We start from the raw sequence: 22,047 nt of genomic DNA, 5'->3' as shown, positions 1-22,047 counted from the left end.
AAGAAAAGTATCATGAACTCTTTATGCTCTCCACTTTCATTAAGGGTATCACAGCATGGTACAACCAGTCTGTGTTTTTTGTCCCAATCTGTCTGTTTCGTGTTTTATTTTGATAAGTGTTCACCCCCTGTGTTATATCTGTTTTTACTTCCTGTCCCTCTGTTACCTGATTCTGTTCACTTGGTTCCCTTTAGTTTTTCCTGCTCTCCCCTGCTGTGTCTTGTCCTATAGTGATTCACGTATTTAAGTTCAGGTTTTCTGTTACTGTTAGTCAGATCCTTGTTTCTGTCCATGAGAGAGTTATTTTTTGTTTACCTTACTGCATAACCTAAAATTAAATGTATTTTCTTCGAAGTTATTGTGTCCTGCATTTGTGTCCAACCTGCTCTGCTCTACAGTGTGAACGTTTTGGAATTAAAGACATATTTATGGACGCCAAGAGACTCAACAAACTAATCTGAATAGATTGGCTAGCGCTCCAACACATTGTACGTGATAGGCTAAGGGGCGGGACATCTCTAAGCAGTTGACCAATCACAACAGAGCCGGCCAGCTAACCAATCAGAGCAGACTGGGCTCTGGTTTCAGACAGAGGGTGAAAAGAGGTGCTGCAGCACAGGCAGTATGAGAAAAATAAAGAGCTTTTTGAACATTAAAGCATGGAGACATGTCCCAGTAGAGACACTACATACTGATATACACCTGAACATCAGCAGGAGAGGACTCTTTAAAGTAGAGACACTACATACTGATATACACCTGAACATCAGCATGAGAGGACTCTTTAAAGTAGAGACACTACATACTGATATACACCTGAACATCAGCAGGAGAGGACTCTTTAAAGTAGAGACACTACATACTGATATACACCTGAACATCATCAGGAGAGGACTCTTTAAAGTAGAGACACTACATACTGATATACACCTGAACATCAGCAGGAGAGGACTCTTTAAAGTAGAGACACGACATACTGATATACACCTGAACATCATCAGGAGAGGACTCTTTAAAGTAGATACACTACATACTGATATACACCTGAACATCAGCAGGAGAGGACTCTTTAAAGTAGAGACACTACATACTGATATACACCTGAACATCAGCAGGAGAGGACTCTTTAAAGTAGAGACACTACATACTGATATACACCTGAACATCAGCAGGAGAGGACTCTTTAAAGTATTTCTGACTCTGATACAGTTTTGTTTTCTTTCTAGTACGCTATACTGTATTGTGCATCACTTTGGAAAGGAAAACATCTCAATGCATTTATTTTCTCATTAGGCGCGTTCACACCGCAGTACTTTCCCCACAAAGGTTCATCAGAACTTAGTTCATGAGAACTCTTTAGTTCTCATGAACTAAGTACAGATCGCGTTCACACCGGAATAAGTTCCCTGAGGGAGGATTATGCAAATGAAGCCGCTGACGTCACTTCTTCTTCTTCTGCTTTGGGTTTACTGGCAGGCCGCAAACAACTTCACAGCGTATACTGCCACCCGAAGTCCCCGGCCGGAAGTCCGCCAGAACGCCGACACCTCCTCATCTCCACCGCTCCCATGTTTTCTTTTGTGTTGCCATAAGTTAGTCTCTCTGCGTTTGTGCGCTGGGCTAATGCTAATGCTAATAATGCTAATGCGACGATAATAAAAAGGCGGCTTCACAAAACCTTTTCGGAGTTTTACGGGCCGTGGTTTGCAATCCGCCCAGCCAATCAGACATAGGAACCTTTTTCTCCCACGAAAGTCCCTGCTCTCTAGCAGGGACGGAAAAGGGGGTAAAAAGGTTCTCATGAACTCATTTTAGTTTCGGCTCTTTTTGGTGTGAACGCGACATTTCGGAACTATATCGGAACTAAAGTGGGAAAAGTACTGCGGTGTGAACGCGCCTATTAACAGAATATTGATGCAGTTATTAAATCAGACTTGATAAACATAATTTCTAGATGCTAACAGGCCAGGTGAAAACATTTCTCATTGAATGATAACGTCATTTATCCTGTAGTGCCATCTACAAATGAGAATTAAGAAATGTAGGGTTGCAAAACTGTTTACACTTTCCTTTAAACACGATAAATACCCATGGCTCTGTAGATGAACAGGTTCATTGACTCTGCTGCAGATTCTCCTGTTACTCATTGTGGGAACATTGGAGGCAGTACATTGACCTGACTGATAAAGCACCGGTAAACACGTCATTCATTCATTATGCTGAGGACAGGACTTATGGATTATCTCCACTGAGTGCAGCAGCAGCACCAAACTGACATCCAATCAGGATCCATAATGCTCATCACCGTCCAATCAGAAACAACCTCCTTCCTTACAGCACACACACTGTCAATGCTTCAGCTTCCAGTTTGCATCCATCACTCCTGGAGACAGATGTGCACCTTCTCCTCTATCTGTTCACTTTATTGACTCTGTTCATCATTCACCTCCTCTCTTTCACAGCAGAGTAAACAGCAGCTGTCTGTTCACAAGACTGAGAGGTGCAGGGTTGGGAGGGTTACTTTACAATTACTAGTTACCTGTAAAAAATATGTAATCAGTGAGCTAATCTGTGAATAAATGTAATAGTGATTAAGTCATTTTTTATGTAACTGTACGGGGATATAGTTACCTTTTTTTTATCCTGATTAGGTTAACCTGTAATAATTATAGACTCCACTAATTATTTATTGCATTACTGACTTCCTTTACTAGTAGTTCGGAGCTGTCTGCTACAAAAGTCTGAGGGGACAGGAAATATTTTACAGCTGAAGACTGTTTTCAAATGTAGAGCAAGTTGTAAGCGAGGGTTGAGGTTTGAAAATGAGGAAACAGTTCAGAGTGTCAGCGCTGCTCCTCCTCCTGGAATGAGTCAGAGTTTGATAAGCCCTCCCTCTTGTTCCTGCTCTCAGACAGAGACCGTTTCTCAATGTCGAGTACACCTGCTGCAGAGCCACTATTTCAAGTATACTACGTCATCGAGTGGCGCCGAAGGACTGTTTAAATGCATGTTAAATGCCCAGCATTCGGCGCCACTCGATGATGTAGTATACTTGAAATAGTGGCTCTGCAGCAGGTGTACTCGACATTGAGAAACGGTCACAGCCAGCTCCACTCTGTATTTCCTGGCTCCTCCCCTTTAGATCCACACTGAGGAGGATGGGTGTAACCAACATGTGGGTAAAGCACAAGAGCTGATAGGCCACATTCACTGCACACACCCATGCTGTTCAGATCACAGCTCACATAGTTTCAGCTCTCAGGAAGTGAAACTCAGACACTTGCTGCCACTGAGAGGTGAAATGGCGCAGAAAGGAGTTCAGCTGGACCGGGAAACCTTCTCTTGTCCGATCTGTATGGATCTACTGAAGGATCCGGTGACGACTATCTGTGGACACAGCTACTGCATGAAGTGTATTAAAGCCCACTGGGATGGAGAGGATGAGAAGAAGATCCACAGCTGCCCTCAGTGTAGGCAGAGCTTCACACCGAGGCCTGTCCTGCTGAAAAACACCATGTTAGCAGCTTTAGTGGAGGAGCTGAAGAAGACTGGACTCCAAGCTGCTCCTGCTGATCACTGCTATGCTGGAGCTGAAGATGTGGCCTGTGATGTCTGCACTGGGAGAAAACTGATAGCCTGTAAGTCCTGTCTCGTGTGTCTGGCCTCTTATTGTGACAAACACCTCCAGCCTCATTATGACGCAGCTCCATTAAAAAAACACAAGCTGGTGGAGCCCTCCAAGAAGCTCCAGGAGAACATCTGCTCTCGTCACGACGAGGTGATGAAGATGTTCTGCCGCACTGATCAGCAGTGTATCTGTTATCTCTGCTCTGTGGACGAACACAAAGGCCACGACACAGTGTCAGCTGCAGCAGAAAGGACTGAGAGGCAGAGAGAGCTGGAGGGGAGTCGACTAAACATCCAGCAGAGAATCCAGGACAGAGAGAAGGAGGTGAAGCTGCTTCAGCAGGAGGTGGAGGCCGTCAATGGCTCTGCTGATAAAGCAGTGGAGGACAGTGAGAAGACGTTCACTGAGCTGATCCGTCTCATGGAGAAAAGAGGCTCTGATGTGAAGCAGCAGCTCAGATCCCAGCAGAAGAGTGAAGTGAGTCGAGTCAAAGAGCTTCAGGAGAAGCTGGAGCAGGAGATGGCTGAGCTGAAGAGGAGAGACGCTGAGCTGAAGCTGCTGTCTCACACAGAGGACCACAACCAGTTTCTGCACAGCTACCCCTCACTGCCAGCCCTCAGTGAACCTACACACTCATCCAGCATCAACATCCGTCCTCTGAGCTACTTTGAGGACGTGACGGCGGCCCTGTCAGCAGTCAGAGACAAACTACAGGACGTCCTGAGAGAGGAATGGACAAACGTCTCACCGACTGAAGTGGATGTTTTACTGTCAGCAGCAGAGCCCACCACCAGAGCTGGGTTCTTAAAATATTCACAGGAGATCACACTGGACCCAAACACAGCAAACACACGGCTGTTATTATCTGAGGGGGGCAGAAAAGCAACATTAATGGAACAACAACAGTCTTATTCTAGTCACCCAGACAGATTCACTGATTATCCTCAGGTCCTGAGTAGAGAGAGTCTGACTGGACGTTGTTACTGGGAGGTGGAGTGGGGAGGGGCAGGAGTTTTTGTAGCAGTCGCATACAAGAATATCAGCAGAGCAGGGAGGGGGAGGGAATGTGGATTTGCATACAATGACAAATCCTGGGCGTTAGTTTGTAACCTATTCAGTTATTCATTTCGTTACAATAATATCAACACTCCCGTCTCAGGTCCTCGGTCCTCCAGAGTAGGAGTGTACCTGGATCACAGAGCAGGTATTCTGTCCTTCTACAGCATCTCTGAAACCATGACTCTCCTCCACAGAGTCCAGACCACATTCACTCAGCCGCTACATGCTGGAGTTTGTCTTTATTATCCTCATGGAACCACAGCTGAGTTGTGTAAACTGAAATAGCCTGAAGTCATTTGAGGAACTCTTCTACTTCTTAAACTCATTGTGTGTCCATCATTGTTGCTGAGAGCTGATTGTTCATGTCTTCACTGCACAGAGATCAGCTGTCAATCAAACATTATGGGATGTGCTTTAACATCTTCTCATGAGTTGTTCTGTAGATGTTGGAGTTTCTTTAGGCGGCGCTCCTTCCTGTGTCTGTTTAGCCATGGAGGCTGTCACTGCTCAGGAGGATTTCTGTTAACCTCAACTCATATTTCTCTGCATGGAAATGTAAACTTTGCTCTAAATATGTGTTGAATATCGATATTGATGTATTTGTATGTTGTTGTTTCTCTTGTAAAGCTTGAGTCTTCAGAGAGAAAGCACCAGAGCTTCTTTCATTGGAGATATTTTATTCTAAAACTTTTTTTATTTTTGACTAAGTCTCAATGTGTTGAATGCATAAATGAAAGTTTGAAGAAGGAAATAAAACACATTAAAATAAAAGTGATAAAAAAATAAAAGCTAACAGGTTGAGTTTGTAATAAATTGTGTTTCTATTTTCAAGATGTGAGATGAGTGCCACATTTACATGTCTGGACAAAAATTAAATGTTGGGGTTTTTCTTGTTAATAAAAGAGCTAAGAGGACACACGTGACAATCTCAGTCTTTTGTTTTTTTTAATAATAAAAATATCTCAAAATTATTTTTATGAAACAAGATATTTGAATTTTTTAATAGATATTGTTATCTAGGATTAAAATCAAATGAATTCAGATTTTCTCATTTTTAACAGGAGATTTGAGTTGATGTTGAAATCCTGAAAGAAAGTGTTGCAACTAAAATAAAGAAGTGGGCTGAAGTGTTGAAACTGATGGCAGTTCTGTATAAACAGTGGAAATAGTTCAAACGGAAAATGTTTTCTCTGTTGTTCAAAGATGATGACCTGATGGGGTGAAAGTGTGCAATAAACATATGTACACAGGTTTGGGGATTGACAGATTACATGTACCAGGATTATGTATTTAGATACAAAAAGCTATTATTTGTATTGTTGGTGTATAGCTACTGCCTGAATATGCCTTATGACAGGCAGGGTTTCCTATAAATAAAATACTGAGCAGAGGAAACATTTTTGATCCTCAGTATAATTTTCTCTTTGTTATTTTCATTGCATTTGATATTGGCTTATCCAAAAGTAACGGAAAGTAATCAAGTTACATTACATGTATATGAATGTAACCCTCCCAACCCTGTATAAACATGATAAGATGCTTTATCAAATGCAATGCAAATAAAAAAGAGAAATAAACCTTCGAAAAGAAGATCCAAGATATTGAGTTTATTGTCATTTCAAAAAATGATCTTTGTTGGCAATCAACTCCACTTAGTGGAAATATAGACATGTATTATAGGAAGGAATTCAAATGTCAGTTGAAAGTAGCTGAGCCTTTTTGTCACATTTGAATGACATTACTATGTGTTGTTGATTAATGAAATGAGTCGAAAAATAAATAGAAATAAGAACTTTTTAACTAAGTAACATTTTCTAACTTACAAAATATTGCTTTGTCTTATTCCCCTTCAGGTTTTTGGGTTCCTCAACTTCGTTCTATGGGCAGGGAACATCTGGTTTGTCTTTAAGGAGACCGGTTGGCACAAGGGTGCTTCTGGTCTTGAGGTCATTTTATTCATGTTGGGTCAGAGTTTATGTCGCCAGGTTGTTGATACGAGAATAGTCTTCCACCTTCTTAAAGTATTGCTCAGGAAACAGTTGGCTTACGTTTCATAGCATGCTGTACAAAAGTGTCTGCACCACCATTCAAAACAACAGAAGATAAGATAAGACATTCTTTACAAGCACTCACATATGGAAAAAATAATTACTACCATGGATGTTACTAAAAGAAAAACAATGCGAGATTGTGTTCGATCCAACAAACATTTTCGAAGGTTTTTATTTTATACTTTAGTCTGTTTTATAATAGTGAGTGTGATAGAGATTGTTTTATTGTGTACCTGCCCAAGGACTGCAGTTGGCCATTAGCCATATGTCCTCTGTAAACATGATGTGACTAATTCAATCTTTACCATCTGCTGTTTTAGTTTTCTGTATTCCCTCGTGACCCAGCTCTACTCAGCAGTCAGTACTAAAACCGTGTTTATATTTTCTTCTTAGTACTTATACTTAATTTATTCCTGCAGATTTTCACAAGAAAGCATATGTTGGATGACATTAAAGCTGCTCTCTAACTAAAAAGGCCTCTGCTTTACTGCGCCTCTCTCTTACCGTGCACTCTGCCCAGCACCAGCGACTTCATGCCGTTGAATTCTCCGTCTGATGTCAGGTTGAAGTCTTCTCTGGGGTTCTGGTCGATCTGAAAATGAAAATAATTAAAATCCACTTTTACACACAGGTCTCTAGGGTTAAAATAAAATAAAATAAAAATAAAATCAAGTTTTATTTATAAAGCACATTTAAAAGCGATTTTTGGTCGAGCCAAAGTGCTGTACATGTAATAAAAACACATTACTACAATCTCAATAAAAGACAACAAATTACAACAGATATATGAACAGAATGGATTCTCATAAAAAATATTATAATAATTCATTATTTCAAACCACTCATGTCTGAGATAGGGGGGATCTTAATAAAGACAAAGGAATGTGTAAGCAACTGTATATATCACAAATAGCTAATATTAGAATTGTGTTGAATCATCTAGAAAATGGCAATAACGGGTATGGGGAGTGGTTGCAGTACTTTTCTTTTGATATTGAAAGATAAGCCTCAGGTGAAGGTATTTAGCTTTAAATGGATATGATTTATTTTTGTTTATCTCAGTTTCCACATATGGAGCGTTTCCCCTTTTGTTGTCCGAACAGAGTGCGACTAACAGGAGCATGCAGTGAGTTTCCCTTGGAATAAAACGTGCACTGGCCTCTGTGATAGCGGTATGAAAACAGAGCACACGGTGCATTGGTAGCCCCGAGTGCTTTAGACTTCAGTGAGTGATTTTTCAACGGGACATCTGCTCACGGGAGAGGATATGATAATGTCCACTCGTGAGAACAATATGGAGACTGTTTGCTGCTGGCCATCAGGACACCACACTCTGAAACTGGTAGGTTCTCCTGATGTCCTCGGAGTAAGTTGCAAACGATATAATTATTCAGGGAGACAGAAACTGGCAACATGAGATGACCCTCATATTTCACGAGGGTCACCTTTTATTTCATCTCGGGGTAATTATATAGACATCCAGGCTGCTGAAGTGAACCTCATATATCAAGTCAGGCTGCTGTTAACAAGATAGGAAGTTAAGTAGATCCAGATATGATTAAGACGCATCATATTTCATCTGAAGCTGATTTAGTGTAGTTTGTCCCTGCTGCCCTGCCGTAGCTCTGCGGTCATCACAAGGGCATTATTATCACTAAGAGCTCTTACTCTCCATGTGTTTGTAAAATGAATGAAAAGTGTGTGTGTGTGTGTGTGTGTGCGTGTGCGTGAGCGTGTGTGTGTGTGTGTGTGTGTGTGTGTGTGTGTGTGTGTGTGTGTGTGTGTTACCTGCAGAGACACAGAGTCAGTCAGTCTCCTGATGGTGATGGTGTGTAGTTGTCCGTTGGCCAGACTCTTCACTTTGCTCTTCAACACCTCAGCGTGTCGGCTGCTGTCCAGCTTGTACCTCACCTCCAACTTATCTACACACACACACACACACACACACACACACACACACACACACACACACACACACACACACACACACACACACACACACACACACACACACACACACACACACACACACACACACACACACACACACACACACACACACACACACACACACACACACACACACACACACACACACACACACACACACACACACACTTCAATATGTTTTCTCTTTATGAAACATGCAGGGCTTCATCTCTAATCTTTACTGATCGTTTTTAAGGATGTATTTTTCACTTCCATAATGAATCTGAGCAAGGAGTATCTGACTCAATAAAGCTTATACATATAATGACGTGTTAATCCCATAAAGAAGATTTCATGATTATGATTTACCCAGAAGGAATCCTTGTTTGGTGCATTGACTTCTCCAGTTAGCTCTTTCTGATAACAAATACTGTATTCTGGAAAACTGGTGATTGACAAGGAATTTCCATGAGTGGGAAATTAAATAAAAAATAAAAGCTCTCCGGGATTTAATTTGTCTTTTCAGTTTAAGTGCATTTACCTGAGGACTCCACGGTCAGCAGGAAGCCTTAACGCCATGCTGTCCATCAGCTTTCTCTCATTAACACCAGAACAAATCCATTAACAGCCAATCAGGCAGCAAAGTGCCAGCTCTCTCTCGTCAAATGTAATTTCAAATGAAGTGGCTCCAACTACTCCAAAAAGCCAAACTCACAACATAATTATTGAACACCAAAGTTTGTAAAACAAATCAGCAAGTTTTCTGCCACCCATTAGCAGAGAAGAACACTTTGATGCCTCAGTATGAGAGGAGTTTCAGTTTGAGACAAAGCATCAGCTGCACGGATTAAAAAGAGTCTGACGGGGTGAAACCAGAGAGAGGAAAGATCTGACAGAGCCTGATCTGGTAAAACTGCAGAGGAGGAAGAGGAGAGAGGAAGAAGGAGAGGAGGAAAGGAAGAGAGGTTAGATTAAAGGCTGAGAGGAGATAGGAACAGAGAGAAGTAATTGAAAAAAAGTTAAGGGGGGAAGATGAAGTGGCCGAAAGGAAAATCCGTCTCATCTGGAAAGGGGAATAAGACTTTGAAAAAGATGTAAGAGCTGAAAAGCAGGCAATCAGTAAAGATAAGCTTATGAGAAATAAATAATAGAGGACATTCAACCTGAAGTGAATGATCCGGAGGAGAGGAGACAAAGAAGGGAAATGGAAAAGGCGGAAGTCAATAGTAGGAGAGGTGTTTAAGAGGCTTACAAAGAGTTATGCAATCTAAGCTCATCTAAATTAATTGAAGCTGCAGGAGAGAGAAGTCGAGGCAGATAAGGCGCTCTACTTTAATCTTGTGCAAAACAAGCTCCTTGAAAATGAGAGCGCCCCCTCACCGTGCTTGTTGATGAGCAGGGCCAGGTACTGGGTGTAGTAGGAGCTGACGTAGAGCAGCAGAGCCGGGCTCTGATTGGTCCTGAAGCTCAGCGAGACGTTCTCTCCTCTCAGCGTCAGGTCCGAGTAGATGGAGGACGGCAGGGCACTGCTGTTCCTGCTCAACTCGTACGGCTCCTTGAAGGTGTAGCGCAGCGACGTGCCCGACTTGAAGCTGGCTGACAACTCTGAGGAAGACGGAGAGATCAGTTTATCAGAAATGTAGAGGATTAGTAAAGGCTGATTTAGAAAGATGTATAAACAGTGTTTTGTTTTTTTAAAACTGCCAAAAACATCACAGATATATTTTATTCTGTCAATACGGAGAGGTCAAGAGAGAGGTATATTTTAGTAAATATATGTAAAATATGAATGAAGAACTGACAACACTGAACTTGATTTAAAGGTCACCTATCATGCAAAATGCACTTTTTCATGTCTCTTCTACATCAACATGTGTCCCCTCTGTGGAAAGAGATTCTGAAAGTTTCAGGAACAAAGATTCTCTCTCTTTTTGTCCTGATCCATTTATATAAAAACCTGTCTAAAAATGAGCTGATCAGATTTTGGCCACTTTATGATGTCATAACGATTTCTTGGCTTGTTTAACCATTAGCCAATCACCAACCAAGGTAACCCCCCCCCCCCCCCCACCTTATCACCTGAATCTCCTCCTAGAGCACCATTAGGCGCTTTCACACCGGAGTACTTTTCCCAGGAATAGTTCCGATAGCTCTTGGGATTTTGCGTTCACACCAAAAAGATCTGGAACTAGAACTTAGTTAATGAGAACCTTTTCACCCCTTTTTAGTCCCTGCTAGAGAGCAGGTACTTTCCTGGGGAGGAAAAGGTTCCAATTTCTGATTGGCTGGGCGAATTGCAAACCACGCCCCGTAAAACTCCCAAAAAGTTTTGTGAAGCCGCCATTTTATTTGCTGGCATTAGCATTATTAGCATTAGCCCAGCACACCAACGGAGAGAGACTGACTTATGGCAACACAAAATAAAACGTGGGAGCGGTGGAGTGATGAGGAGGTGTCGGCGCTTCTGGCGATTTACCCGGGACTTCGGGTGGCGACTCCGGGACTTCGGGTGGCAGTATACGCCGTGAAGTTGTTTGCAGGCTGCCAGTAAACCCAGAGCAGAAGAAGAAGTGACGTCAGCGGCTTCATTTGCCTAATCCTCCCTCAGGGACTTATTCCGGTGTGAACGCGATGGACTAGGACAGTACCGGGACTAAAGAGTTCGGCGGGACTAAGTACTGGGAACTAAGTACGGCAAAGTATTTGGTGTGAAAGCGGCTATTGTGTTCTTTTTAACCAAATATCTCTCAGAGGGGCGTGGGGAGGGGCTCCTTATTTTCATCTAAAGTAACAGACAGAGAATCAGCACTTTTGAAACAGGGCTGAAACAGAGGGGATTATGGGATGCTGCAATGATCTGTTTGGTGTTTGGAGGCAAACACTTCAGAGACATGTTTTGTATATATCTGAGACCTATAATATATTGATGAAAAACAGTATAATAGGGGACCTTTAATTTTTCTTCTCGATGGATTTGAAAAACTGTAATGTCATCTCCAAATTGACAACATACTCCAGCCTCAGATACCCTTTTACCACATTATAGACATTGGTTTGTATGATGGTGTATCTTGCTTTAACACCAACAGTGTGTGTACCTGTATGGCAGAAGGCTCCAGTGTGCGCCGACAGGCCGCAGTCGCAGTGGAAGCCGCTGGCTCTCTCCACACAGCGGCCCTGGTTCTGGCAGAGCGAGCCGTAGCTGCTGCAGTGACCCGGGCAGCCGGGCCGGACCCCGGGGGTGATCTCCGCCCGCTCCTCCAGGTCCAGGGGGACGCCGTTCAGCTGCAGGGAGCGGATACAACCCCGGAAGCCCTTCTGCCTGGACGCTGTGCCTCCTGAGAAACACAGAAACACACTGAATAAACATCCATCCAGCCTCCAAAGCATCTGGGAGCTGTCCATCATTGCACAAGGGCAGCCTGAAGCACTCGTATTATAAGGTAGGTGTGGAGATATAAAATGTCTAAAATTACTATGTGACTAATATCATCAGCAATCAGTGTCATAGCATATTAGAATCAAAGCTAGCACTGAGAAACAAACTGAATAAAATCCATCCACCCTCCAAAACATCTATGAGCAGTCCATCATTAGACCAAACATCGTGTCTGATCCCACCCACTCTCTCCAGAAGTTCAGCTCATAGAAGATTCAGCCTGAAGCACTACAAACACTCATTCCTGCCCAAAGGGGGTTTCCCTTTCCTGTAGCGTCTTATATAGATTTGTGTGCATGTAAATGGTCTGCAGAGGCTAAAATCCCAAAGGTCCCACCAGAGGGAGTTTCTCTCCCACACAAGGCATGTTTTGTAAAAAGTTAGTTTCTGGGGTGGCTATTCGAAAGTGTATTGACACACATATGGGCTACCATTAGAAGTATAAACCTCAAAATGCGGAAACTTTAAACAGCTCTACAAAAGGTTCAGGTGTATATGTCTGCTTAGTATTCTGCACATATCAGTTAAACAGTAATCGTAAAACATCAAGTGAATCACTTCTTGGAAGGTGAGATCATTTCTAAAAAGCATATATGAGGGATTTGCTGAGTAAAGATTAAAGCAAAGATCAAAGAGTCCAAATGCAGAGGAACTTCACCTCCGACCAAATGAGACCTTTAAGATCAGTGAGAATTTACAATATTCAACAGCTCTAACAAGACGATTGCAGCATCTCTACAGGAGACCATGCTGTGAGAGCACACTCTGTAAATACAGTATGAGACCACATGAGAGGGAATCTGCAAAAACAATTAGTGAAGTGGAGATCAGACCAAGCATCAAAGGCAAAGTGTGGCTTACAACACAAAGAACCTCGACCTGCAGGCACAGGAAGCAACGTGTCAAAAGAGAGAATTCACTGGAGACTGCAGAGTTAGGATAAGAAACTCTGGAGCAAAGATTCAACCACATGTTCAACAGTGCAGCATCTGCTGTGAGAGGCAATAAAAGCAGGATATCATGCAATAAAACATACATTTGATAGGGCCTTCTGCCACATATTCAGAGCCATTTGTCACATATTTTTTAAGTTGAAATCAAATTATTAAAGGGCCTATATTATGCTAATTTCCAGAATTGTATTCGGTACCTCTACGTGACATGTCTCCATGCTTTAATGTTCAAAAAGCTCTTTATTGTTCTCATACTGCCTGTGCTGCAGCTCCTCTTTTCACCCTCTGTCTGAAACCAGAGCCCAGTCTGCTCTGATTGGTTAGCTGGCCGGCTCTGTTGTGATTGGTCAATAGCTTAGAGATGTCCAGCCCCTTAGTGGACATCACGTACAATGTGTTGGAGTGCTAGTTAATAGAAGTGTGAGTGTAACATAGTGATGTCACTATGTTAAAGAAGTGAACAAAGGAGGCCAATGGATTATTTTGTAATCGCCATTCAAGCTAATGTTTTTCTATATACTAGTTGCAAGGCTATTGGGATGTCAATGTCTGTCTGATTTACAGCTTAACAGTTTGGTCAAAACCCTCATCAGAAAGTACAGAAATAGCATTTCTCAAAGTCTGAGACACAATTTCCAACAAAATACCAACAAACGTCTTTCAGCACATTCTCACTTCCCATGTCTTTAAATGAAGATAAGTGTTTCTGTATCTCAGAAAACACTTATCTTCACAAACCAGCCAACACAGCACCGATAAACAGGTTATCCATTCAAACCAGGCAATACGACAATATATCTGAATTGGTGCTTGCAATGAAAGCAGAAATATGTCACCAGAAACTGCAGCGTGTGGATATTATACGCCGACAAATATGAGGCAATAAAGCAAGAAGAGGAACAGTAATCCAACGGTTTGTAAATCCACACAAGGCAATAACACGGGTTATAAATCTAAACAATGTTATTCACTACCTTATAAATGTCTGCAAGGAATAATTAAGGCTCATAAATACACGGTTTAATTAATCATGGCTTATGAATTCATCGAAAACAACAATGACTTTAAATTAGAAAACTAAGTAGACTGACATAAATCTGTGGAGGTCTTCTAATTGCACTGCATGTAATAGTATCATAGTTTATCTTAAATGCACATCAGGAGTAGAAATCTACATTTTCCCTCATGAATACAGCGATGTTGTGGCTTGTGATTGCATACAAGCTGAGCTGAATGCTTATTTATACATTTCCATGCATAAAATCAATTTTCTAGATAGCTATCTCAAGGATACTTTTACAGAAAATACATTGTATGAATCATCAGTGTTAAATCTAAAGCCCAGCTCATGTCTTTTATTAATTAGCAAAAGTTATTTTATTTTTCCTAAGGCTGTCTCTGTGTATGCACAGAGGGTTTCTGTGTATAATGATAGTTTATATTGCAGCTACGCCTTTCCAGCCTTACACTTCATTGCACTTGATAATTTAGTGTTGATTTGTTAGATTTCTATTGTCTCCTGTTTGTTAAAGGCACCCAGTGAAGTTTTTGACCACTAGTAGCGCTATTGTGCATGTTTTTTAAACTGTGTCCCGGGTCTTTTAGTATCTTATATACACAGGTTACGTAAACACAGTCCTGGTTTAAAGCAGCTCCAATTGTCAACAGCTTTAAGCTTCGCAAATGCTTTATGAGAAAGGAAATGCATTCAACACATGTTTAAATCTTTGGGTGTATTGCGATACACAAAACGCTTTTTATCGGGAAGCAGAGCACGCTAAATTAACTTGTGTTTACAAAAAAGTAAACACAACAGGGTGGGGTTGATTGTCAAGTGTGTCTGAAAGGTTTTCACTTCCCTGTGATATGAATAAGCTGGACTGTTATTCTCTTTGTAGGGAATATACTCACTGGTAAAGTGTAATATGCCTCCCATGTAAATGATCTGTTTTCTACGAAAGCATAACAAGACAAAGCACTGTTTTGTTCTTGCCGGATGTGAACTTGAGAAAGAAGTCGAGCCTAAAAATATTCAACTAAAAGTTATTTTATCAAACTGCTGAAGCTGCAGAGACAGAAAGTGCTCAACTGCTGATTCTCTGGAGAGCGATACGAGAAACAAGGCAAGTCAAGTTAGTGACTGCGAGATGTGCAGAGACAGAAGGAGTCACAGTCCTAGAAGACTTTAGAACGGGCCTTAAAGCCTCCAGCAGTGAGACTAATGAGGCCACAATTCACACAGAAGCTCACACACACATTTGTGCTTTTATAGGATTTGGTTTTATAACCACTAACAGTCTCTTAGAGGACTGGAAGCAACACAATAATCAGACCATGGAGAATAAGAACATTTCTCACCTATGCCTGAATTGCTCGAGCATCAATCACAAACACAGGAATAATGAACAGATGTGCCAAACAGTGGAAAATTGCAGAAGGAAAGACAAAACATCTGTGACGACTGGACACTTTTTAACATGTGAAAAAGCAGAGCGCAAATCCTTGCAGTTTCATCCCACAAGCCATAAGACTGTTAAGCACCTGAACTTTTTAAAAGAACATCCATAACATTCATCTGTTTGCAACTTATCAATATTCCAATTACTTGTATATAGACTATTCTGCACAATTTCTATTATATTCTATTTTATTTACTTGCGCTATTATCTGTTTTAATGTGTTACACTGTTGGAGGAGCCTGTGACCTAAGATTGTCTTCGTCATAACACTGTAGCTATGCACACATGACAATAAAAGCCTTGATCCTTGAACCTAGGTGTGTTCTGAACACATACTCGGCGCTTAAAGCAGATTCTTATTTTGTATAAACGTTATATGAATATCTGTTTGGCCCATGTGTCTCCTCCTCACCTATGAACAGCTGGCTGTTGAGCTGCAGGTGGAGGTGTCCGTCAGCCGGAGCTTCCTGTGTGGCGACAGGAAGTCCGTCCAGCCACAGCGACGCCTCTTTGACGTTCCTCTCCGCTCGGACTCGATGCCACCGGTTGTCGTTCAGCGGCACCATCGACTCCACATGAACCTCCAGAGGCCCGTTACCGACGTCGAAGGAGAAAACCACCCGAGTGGAGGCTGATGGAGGGGGAGAGAGGGGGGAGACATGGGTTATTGATGTGTCAGTCACTGCACGTCTAACTAAATGGAATAAGTACTCAGATGTTTTACTTAAGTAAAACTGCTTCAAATAAAATCCTGCACTTAAAAACATATTCAAATAGAAGTTGAAAAGTATAAATAATCATCAAAATAAACCCTAAGTATCAAAAGTAAAGTAGTCGTTATGTGGTAAGGCCCCATTTCAGAGTTATATATATTATATTATAATCATTGATGTAATATTGTGATCATCACTTCATTCAGCTAGTATAGGTTAGGGTTATTTGATTTACTTTAAGAACTGCTGGGTAGCTTTTACTATAATACTGTATTTTAATTTGTATTTTGTATTAATAACATAACTCTGCAGTAGCTGGTAAGTAATGCTGGAAAAGAAATGTTATGGAGTAAAGAGCACATCGTTTTCCTACAAAATGTACCTGCAAACGTTTTTTTTGTTTTGTTTGCCAAACAAATCGAAACGCTATAAATAACTTGTTGGTGTTTGGTAAAGAGGATGTTTTTTCCCAGTGTAAAGATATTAATTATTCTTAAACGACTTTCCCAAGGACAAAAGGCAAAACAGCACTATAAACAGGGGTGCATTTATAACTTTCTTAGTGAGTTACTCAGATGAGTACCAGGAGACATAGTTTGGATGTCCAGGGTGCTAGTGGAGTTCTCCAGTGTGTGCGCGGGGCACAGAATGTGCTCAGGGGAGTCTCCCTCCGCAGCCGTTTGGCATAGTTTTAGCACAATTCCGTTATACACACCGACGTTAACAGCAGCCCCGTCTGTGCACACGGCGACCGACTCTGTCGCCCAGTGATCTGCGCCTTCGGGAAAAGCTTCACAAGTCCGTCGGTACGCAAAGGCGCTTAGTGACACAAGTGACGTTACGCATTTCAGATGTTTGCCGCGCATGCGTACCAGTTATGTGCACCCTGCCCTGACTATAAAGTAACTTCATTTCGAAATTCCTCTAGAGGTTACGGAGCGATCTTAAGAGGTCGGCACTGACAGTAATTTCCCCGAGGAGAGAGACGTTTGCTGCAGCAGTGTCCCTGAAATTATCTGTGTCTGTCCCTTTAAATCCCACTTCTAATGCAACTTCCTCCAAAACGCAACACTTATGGCGCGTTTCCACTACAGCCCGCAGCCCGGTTTAAGAGGGCTGTGACGTCAGCGGCCCGTTTGTGGTTGCGTTTCCACTTGGCCTAGTACCGGCCGGCGGGTCCTAATTCACAGTTTTTCTGGCCTCATAAAATCGTGGGGCCAGGGCCAGAGACAACGAGGCTGAGTTTGTGACGTCAACGCTCTCGGCTGCTGATTGGTCGGAGAGAATCGTCACAATCTGCGCGCTAGATAATCCATTTTTACAAACAGCATTTTTGTTAACAGAGGAGCTACAACAATGGCAAAGAAAAGCACACCATGGTCGGTCGAGGAAGTGACGACGTCCATTATATTGCAGATGATAAGGTCCAGCGGGTGCTCGACGGGACAACTCGCAATATCAAAGTCTTTCAGGAGGTCTCTACACAGACACTGGCGTTACTGGAGTCTGCATGGTACGTTTTTGCTAACGTTCTGTTATTTGCTTGAAAGCTTTGTGTCCCTATCTGTTCTAAAGCTCACTTCTAACAAATAAGTCTATTTTATCCTTACATTTATGTTCGACAACCCATGATTTTATGGAGCCCCGAAGGCTAGCTAGGCAGATAGCATTAGCGAGAGCTATTGTTTGCTAACACCATATGTGCCATTGTTTACGTTCAGTTTGTCTTTTCTATAGTTGTTGTTGCTATTTATAGTATTGTGCTGCAGTAGTTTGTGGAATTTACAAGTCATGTTTCTGTTCTAGATGATTACATTGGGACTAGCGAGGAGGAACAGTTCCGAACAACGTCCTCTGCATCAACAGCACAAACCGAGGAGGAGACGATCTGGCCCTGCAGGAACGGCAACTGGCCCAGCAGAATCAATGCCATGTCTTATCTTATTGCTTGTTGATAAATAATTGCACCCACCAGCGATCACACAGAAAGATGGCATCATCTAGGCGTCCCTCTGCAGTCAGAAATATCATAAACACCATCGTCCACAAAGCACTGTACAGGGGTTTATGGATTTAAGAGAATATTTATCACAGTGAAACCTTTATCATCTGTTGCAATTAAAGCAAATAAGAGAATAAATACTTGGTTAAATAATACATTTTAACTCTTTAGCAGGACAACTCTGCATACTGTTTGAAATTGAGTTTGCTAGCTTGAGGTCCTCCTCTAAAACATAACATTACATAATGGTATTAAGAATACATGATAAATACATGTAGTAAAAAATTACTCAATTGTAATACCCTCGTTGTGCTAGACTCAAACACATTGCTTATATATTTCAAAGAGAAGAGAACAAAATAAAACACCTATACAAAGAGAGCGGTGCACAGCGCTTAATATTTACTTGCACTATATTTCTGTTGATCTGGGTTATTGTGTTGCACTGTTGGAGGAGCCTGTGACCTAAGATGTTCATTGTCATAACTACACTAGCTATGTTCGTATGACAAAATAAAAAACCTTGAACCTTGAGGCTGTGTCTTTCAGACAAACCATCATAATCATATTATTTTATGCTGTGGATACTTTAGCCTCCATCCATGTTAACAATTTTTTACACTTGCATTTATGAATATAGTTCTGTTGTGTTTTACACTTTTGTATTTATGTTTATAGTTTGCTTTGATATTTGCTTCATTTATTAGATTATTATTATTATGGGGGCAGTACTGGTGCTTGAAATTCAAATATTTACTAAATAGTCAATTCTGATAACATTTTTTTGGTTTAAATAATTTGACAAACACATGTATGTGAAAAAGAAAAGATGTATTTATGTTCAATACAATGAATATTTAGGTATTACATTATACATTCTAGGTATTCAGGTGCGCATCAGACCCAAGTAACATGTAATGTAATGTTGACTAACTTATAACGAGCAAAACATTCCGGTTTTTAACATATATTATACAATAATGTCGCTTTCTCACAATGTCCTCAGTATTTATTGCTTTTATCACTGAATAAACATGTATTACATTTTGCAAACATGAAAAAACACATCAGTTTTACACATTTTTAAACACCTTAATTCCTGAATGACAACTTCGCTGTTTTCTGTTCATAATGCCCTCTTTTGAATTCATGTAATGAACGTAGGTTTTCCTCAGGCATCCTGAAGTTCTCCACCCACTTTGTGTGTGAAAGATGGAACAATCACATTCCACCACTCGGTAGCTCGGTCGGTAACTTCTGAAATACACAAACAAAAGCATACATATTTTAATACGTAAAAGTGGTAGCTACAATTAATTAAATACTTGAAATACTTTGGTCGTATAGGGAGCGTGAGCCTAAACACATTGCTAGTTAGCGAACGTTAGCTTACCAAGTAGCATCGTAGTTAGTAGTGATTCGAGTCGTCCTGTAGTCTCTGCGGCGTAGGAGGACTGCCCGAACTCTCGCGTCAGCTTCTTCTATACGTCGCCTCTTTCGAAACAACTCTTGTCTATTTCTTGTGATAATAAACCACACAGCAAAAAACAAGCAAACGATCGCTTTCACATCTTCACATCCTCCATTGTTGTGTCGCATTGAAGATGACGTCACGGCAGTTTTAAGCAGCGTCGCTCCGCCTATACTGCGTTACTATAGATACTACCCCAGTTCCTAAACTGTAATGGAAACGCGCCATAAAGTGAGCTGGTCCTAACGAGGCCAATCGCGGCCCAGCCATACCGAGCGGGGCCGAGCGAGGCCGTATAGTGGAAACGCGGCAAAAGAGAACCACCAAACAAACTAAAAAAGTGAAGTGAGGTGACAGAGCTTCAAAAGGCAACCTCATATGACTCTAATAACTAAGGCGGATACAAGCCGTTCTGAATGACAAACTGTACAGCTGCCAATAAATGCGAACCTGGTACAACCCGCAGTACGATCACACCCATATAAACACAAGGACACATTGTTGGGTAATACAGCTATGTTTTAAATTACATAATATATGGTAGGCTATAAACACACATCTCACAGCCACACACATTTCCACTGCACCTATAAACTAAATAACACCCTATTGGTTATTGCTGTCGTAATCTGAATGATTCTCTATAGGGCCTATACATGTGTGCATTAGGCAAGAATCAATCAACAGGAATTAATGGAGGGTCACGGCTAAAATGCCCCCTGAGAGTTGATAAACAATCGTCAAATTAAAAACAAGGGTGCAATAAAAAAATGCACTGATTATGAGTTCCTGTTTTACAGATTTCACCTTGGTTACATTTTATTTGCTGTGTTGTGAGAATGCTATGTTGTCCCATGTGGGCAAGCATCCACGGCAGCATATGCAATGCATTCAACTGCAAACTTTGTGGGAAGGAAATTGATCGAAAGACAACAAACAAAGAAACCAAGAGCAGAACAAAATGATGGAAACATGCAAGCAGCGCCAGAAGAAAACACAAACTCAATAAGAACAAGCCTGTCAATTAAAAAATAAAAATAAAAATCTTTATTCAATATCAGAAGTTATGGGATAACTGAGGGAACACCTTTCAATCCATTATTGCAAAACAGTTGAATCCCAGAACAGGGAAACAACTGTAAGTATACAAGAAGTGTGACAAAATTAATTAGACTGCTTCTTCTAAAAGTACCACTTTCAGACCTATAAATACAATTGAAAAACAATTAAGTATATCTTTTAAAGTGGCCCTTTTATTTGCATTTATTGGACAGCTTTTAGTTACTTTTGAGTTTTAGATTATTAGATCATTCAAAATATAAATAAATTATTAGATACACTTTGACATATAGAATAGATAGAATAGATATATGTATAGGTTAAGATATCCAGCTGCAGGACATAAAGTTAAATTAGCTCTACATTTAATAACTGTGATAAAACACATCAATAATCATTATAGTAACCCAGTGAATCAATATATATATATATATATATATATATATATATATATATACGATTCTGAAAAGGGCCATTATGCATGGAGTACTTTTACTTTTGGTACTTTAAGTATATTTTGATACCAATGCTTTTGTACTTTTACTTTACAGCATTCAAGAAGCTATTATTATCTGAGGGGAGCAGAAAAGCAACAAACATGGGACAACAACAGTCTTATTCTAGTCACCAAGACAGATTCACTGTATGGCCTCAGGTCCTGAGTAGAGAGAGTCTGACTGGACGTTGTTACTGGGAGGTGGAGCGGAGAGGGGGAAGATTTGATGTAGCAGTCACATACAAGAATATCAGCAGAGCAGGGTGTGAATGTGCATTTGGATTCAATGACAAATCTTGGTCCTTAGAGTGTTACCAAAACAGTTATTCATTTCGTCACAACAGTATAGTCACTCCCGTCTCAGATCCTCTGTCCTCCAGAGTAGGAGTGTACCTGGATCACAGAGCAGGTATTCTGTCCTTCTACAGCGTCTCTGAAACCATGACTCTCCTCCACAGAGTCCAGACCACATTCACTCAGCCGCTACATGCTGGAGTTTATCTTTATGCTGATGGAACCACAGCTGAGTTGTGTAAACTGAAATAGCCTGAAGTCATTTGAGGAACTCTTCTACTTCTTAAACTCATTGTGTGTCCATCATTGTTGCTGAGAGCTGATTGTTCATGTCTTCACTGCACAGAGATCAGCTGTCAATCAAACATTATGGGATGTACTTTAACATCTTCTCATGAGTTGTTCTGTAGATGTTGGAGTTTCTTTAGGCGGCGCTCCTTCCTGTGTCTGTTTAGCCATGGAGGCTGTCACTGCTCAGGAGGATTTCTGTTCAC

The 22,047-nt window shown here is 41.2% G+C and overlaps 1 protein-coding gene and 1 pseudogene across 1 annotated transcript; one reads left to right on the top strand and one right to left on the bottom strand.

Moving 5' to 3' along the window:
* Positions 1–22,047, bottom strand: part of LOC117500119 — a 104,731-nt pseudogene that overhangs the window by 7,440 nt on the left and 75,244 nt on the right.
* Positions 3,264–5,068, top strand: LOC117500308 (tripartite motif-containing protein 16-like). The gene has a single exon (XM_034153131.1). The coding sequence runs from the start codon at positions 3,302–3,304 to the stop codon at positions 4,970–4,972; it is 1,671 nt and encodes a 556-aa protein (XP_034009022.1). The 5' UTR covers positions 3,264–3,301; the 3' UTR covers positions 4,973–5,068.

This window comes from Trematomus bernacchii, unplaced genomic scaffold, assembly GCF_902827165.1.
Source record: "Trematomus bernacchii unplaced genomic scaffold, fTreBer1.1, whole genome shotgun sequence".
Lineage (NCBI taxonomy): Eukaryota > Metazoa > Chordata > Actinopteri > Perciformes > Nototheniidae > Trematomus > Trematomus bernacchii.
The sequence above is the reverse complement of the archived record's forward strand: the minus strand, read 5'-3'. Positions and strand labels throughout refer to the sequence as shown.

Coding starts and splice junctions, on each gene's coding strand:
- LOC117500308 (XM_034153131.1), top strand. CDS start 3,302: ATGGCGCAGAAAGGAGTTCAGCTGGACCGGGAAACCTTCTCTTGTCCG.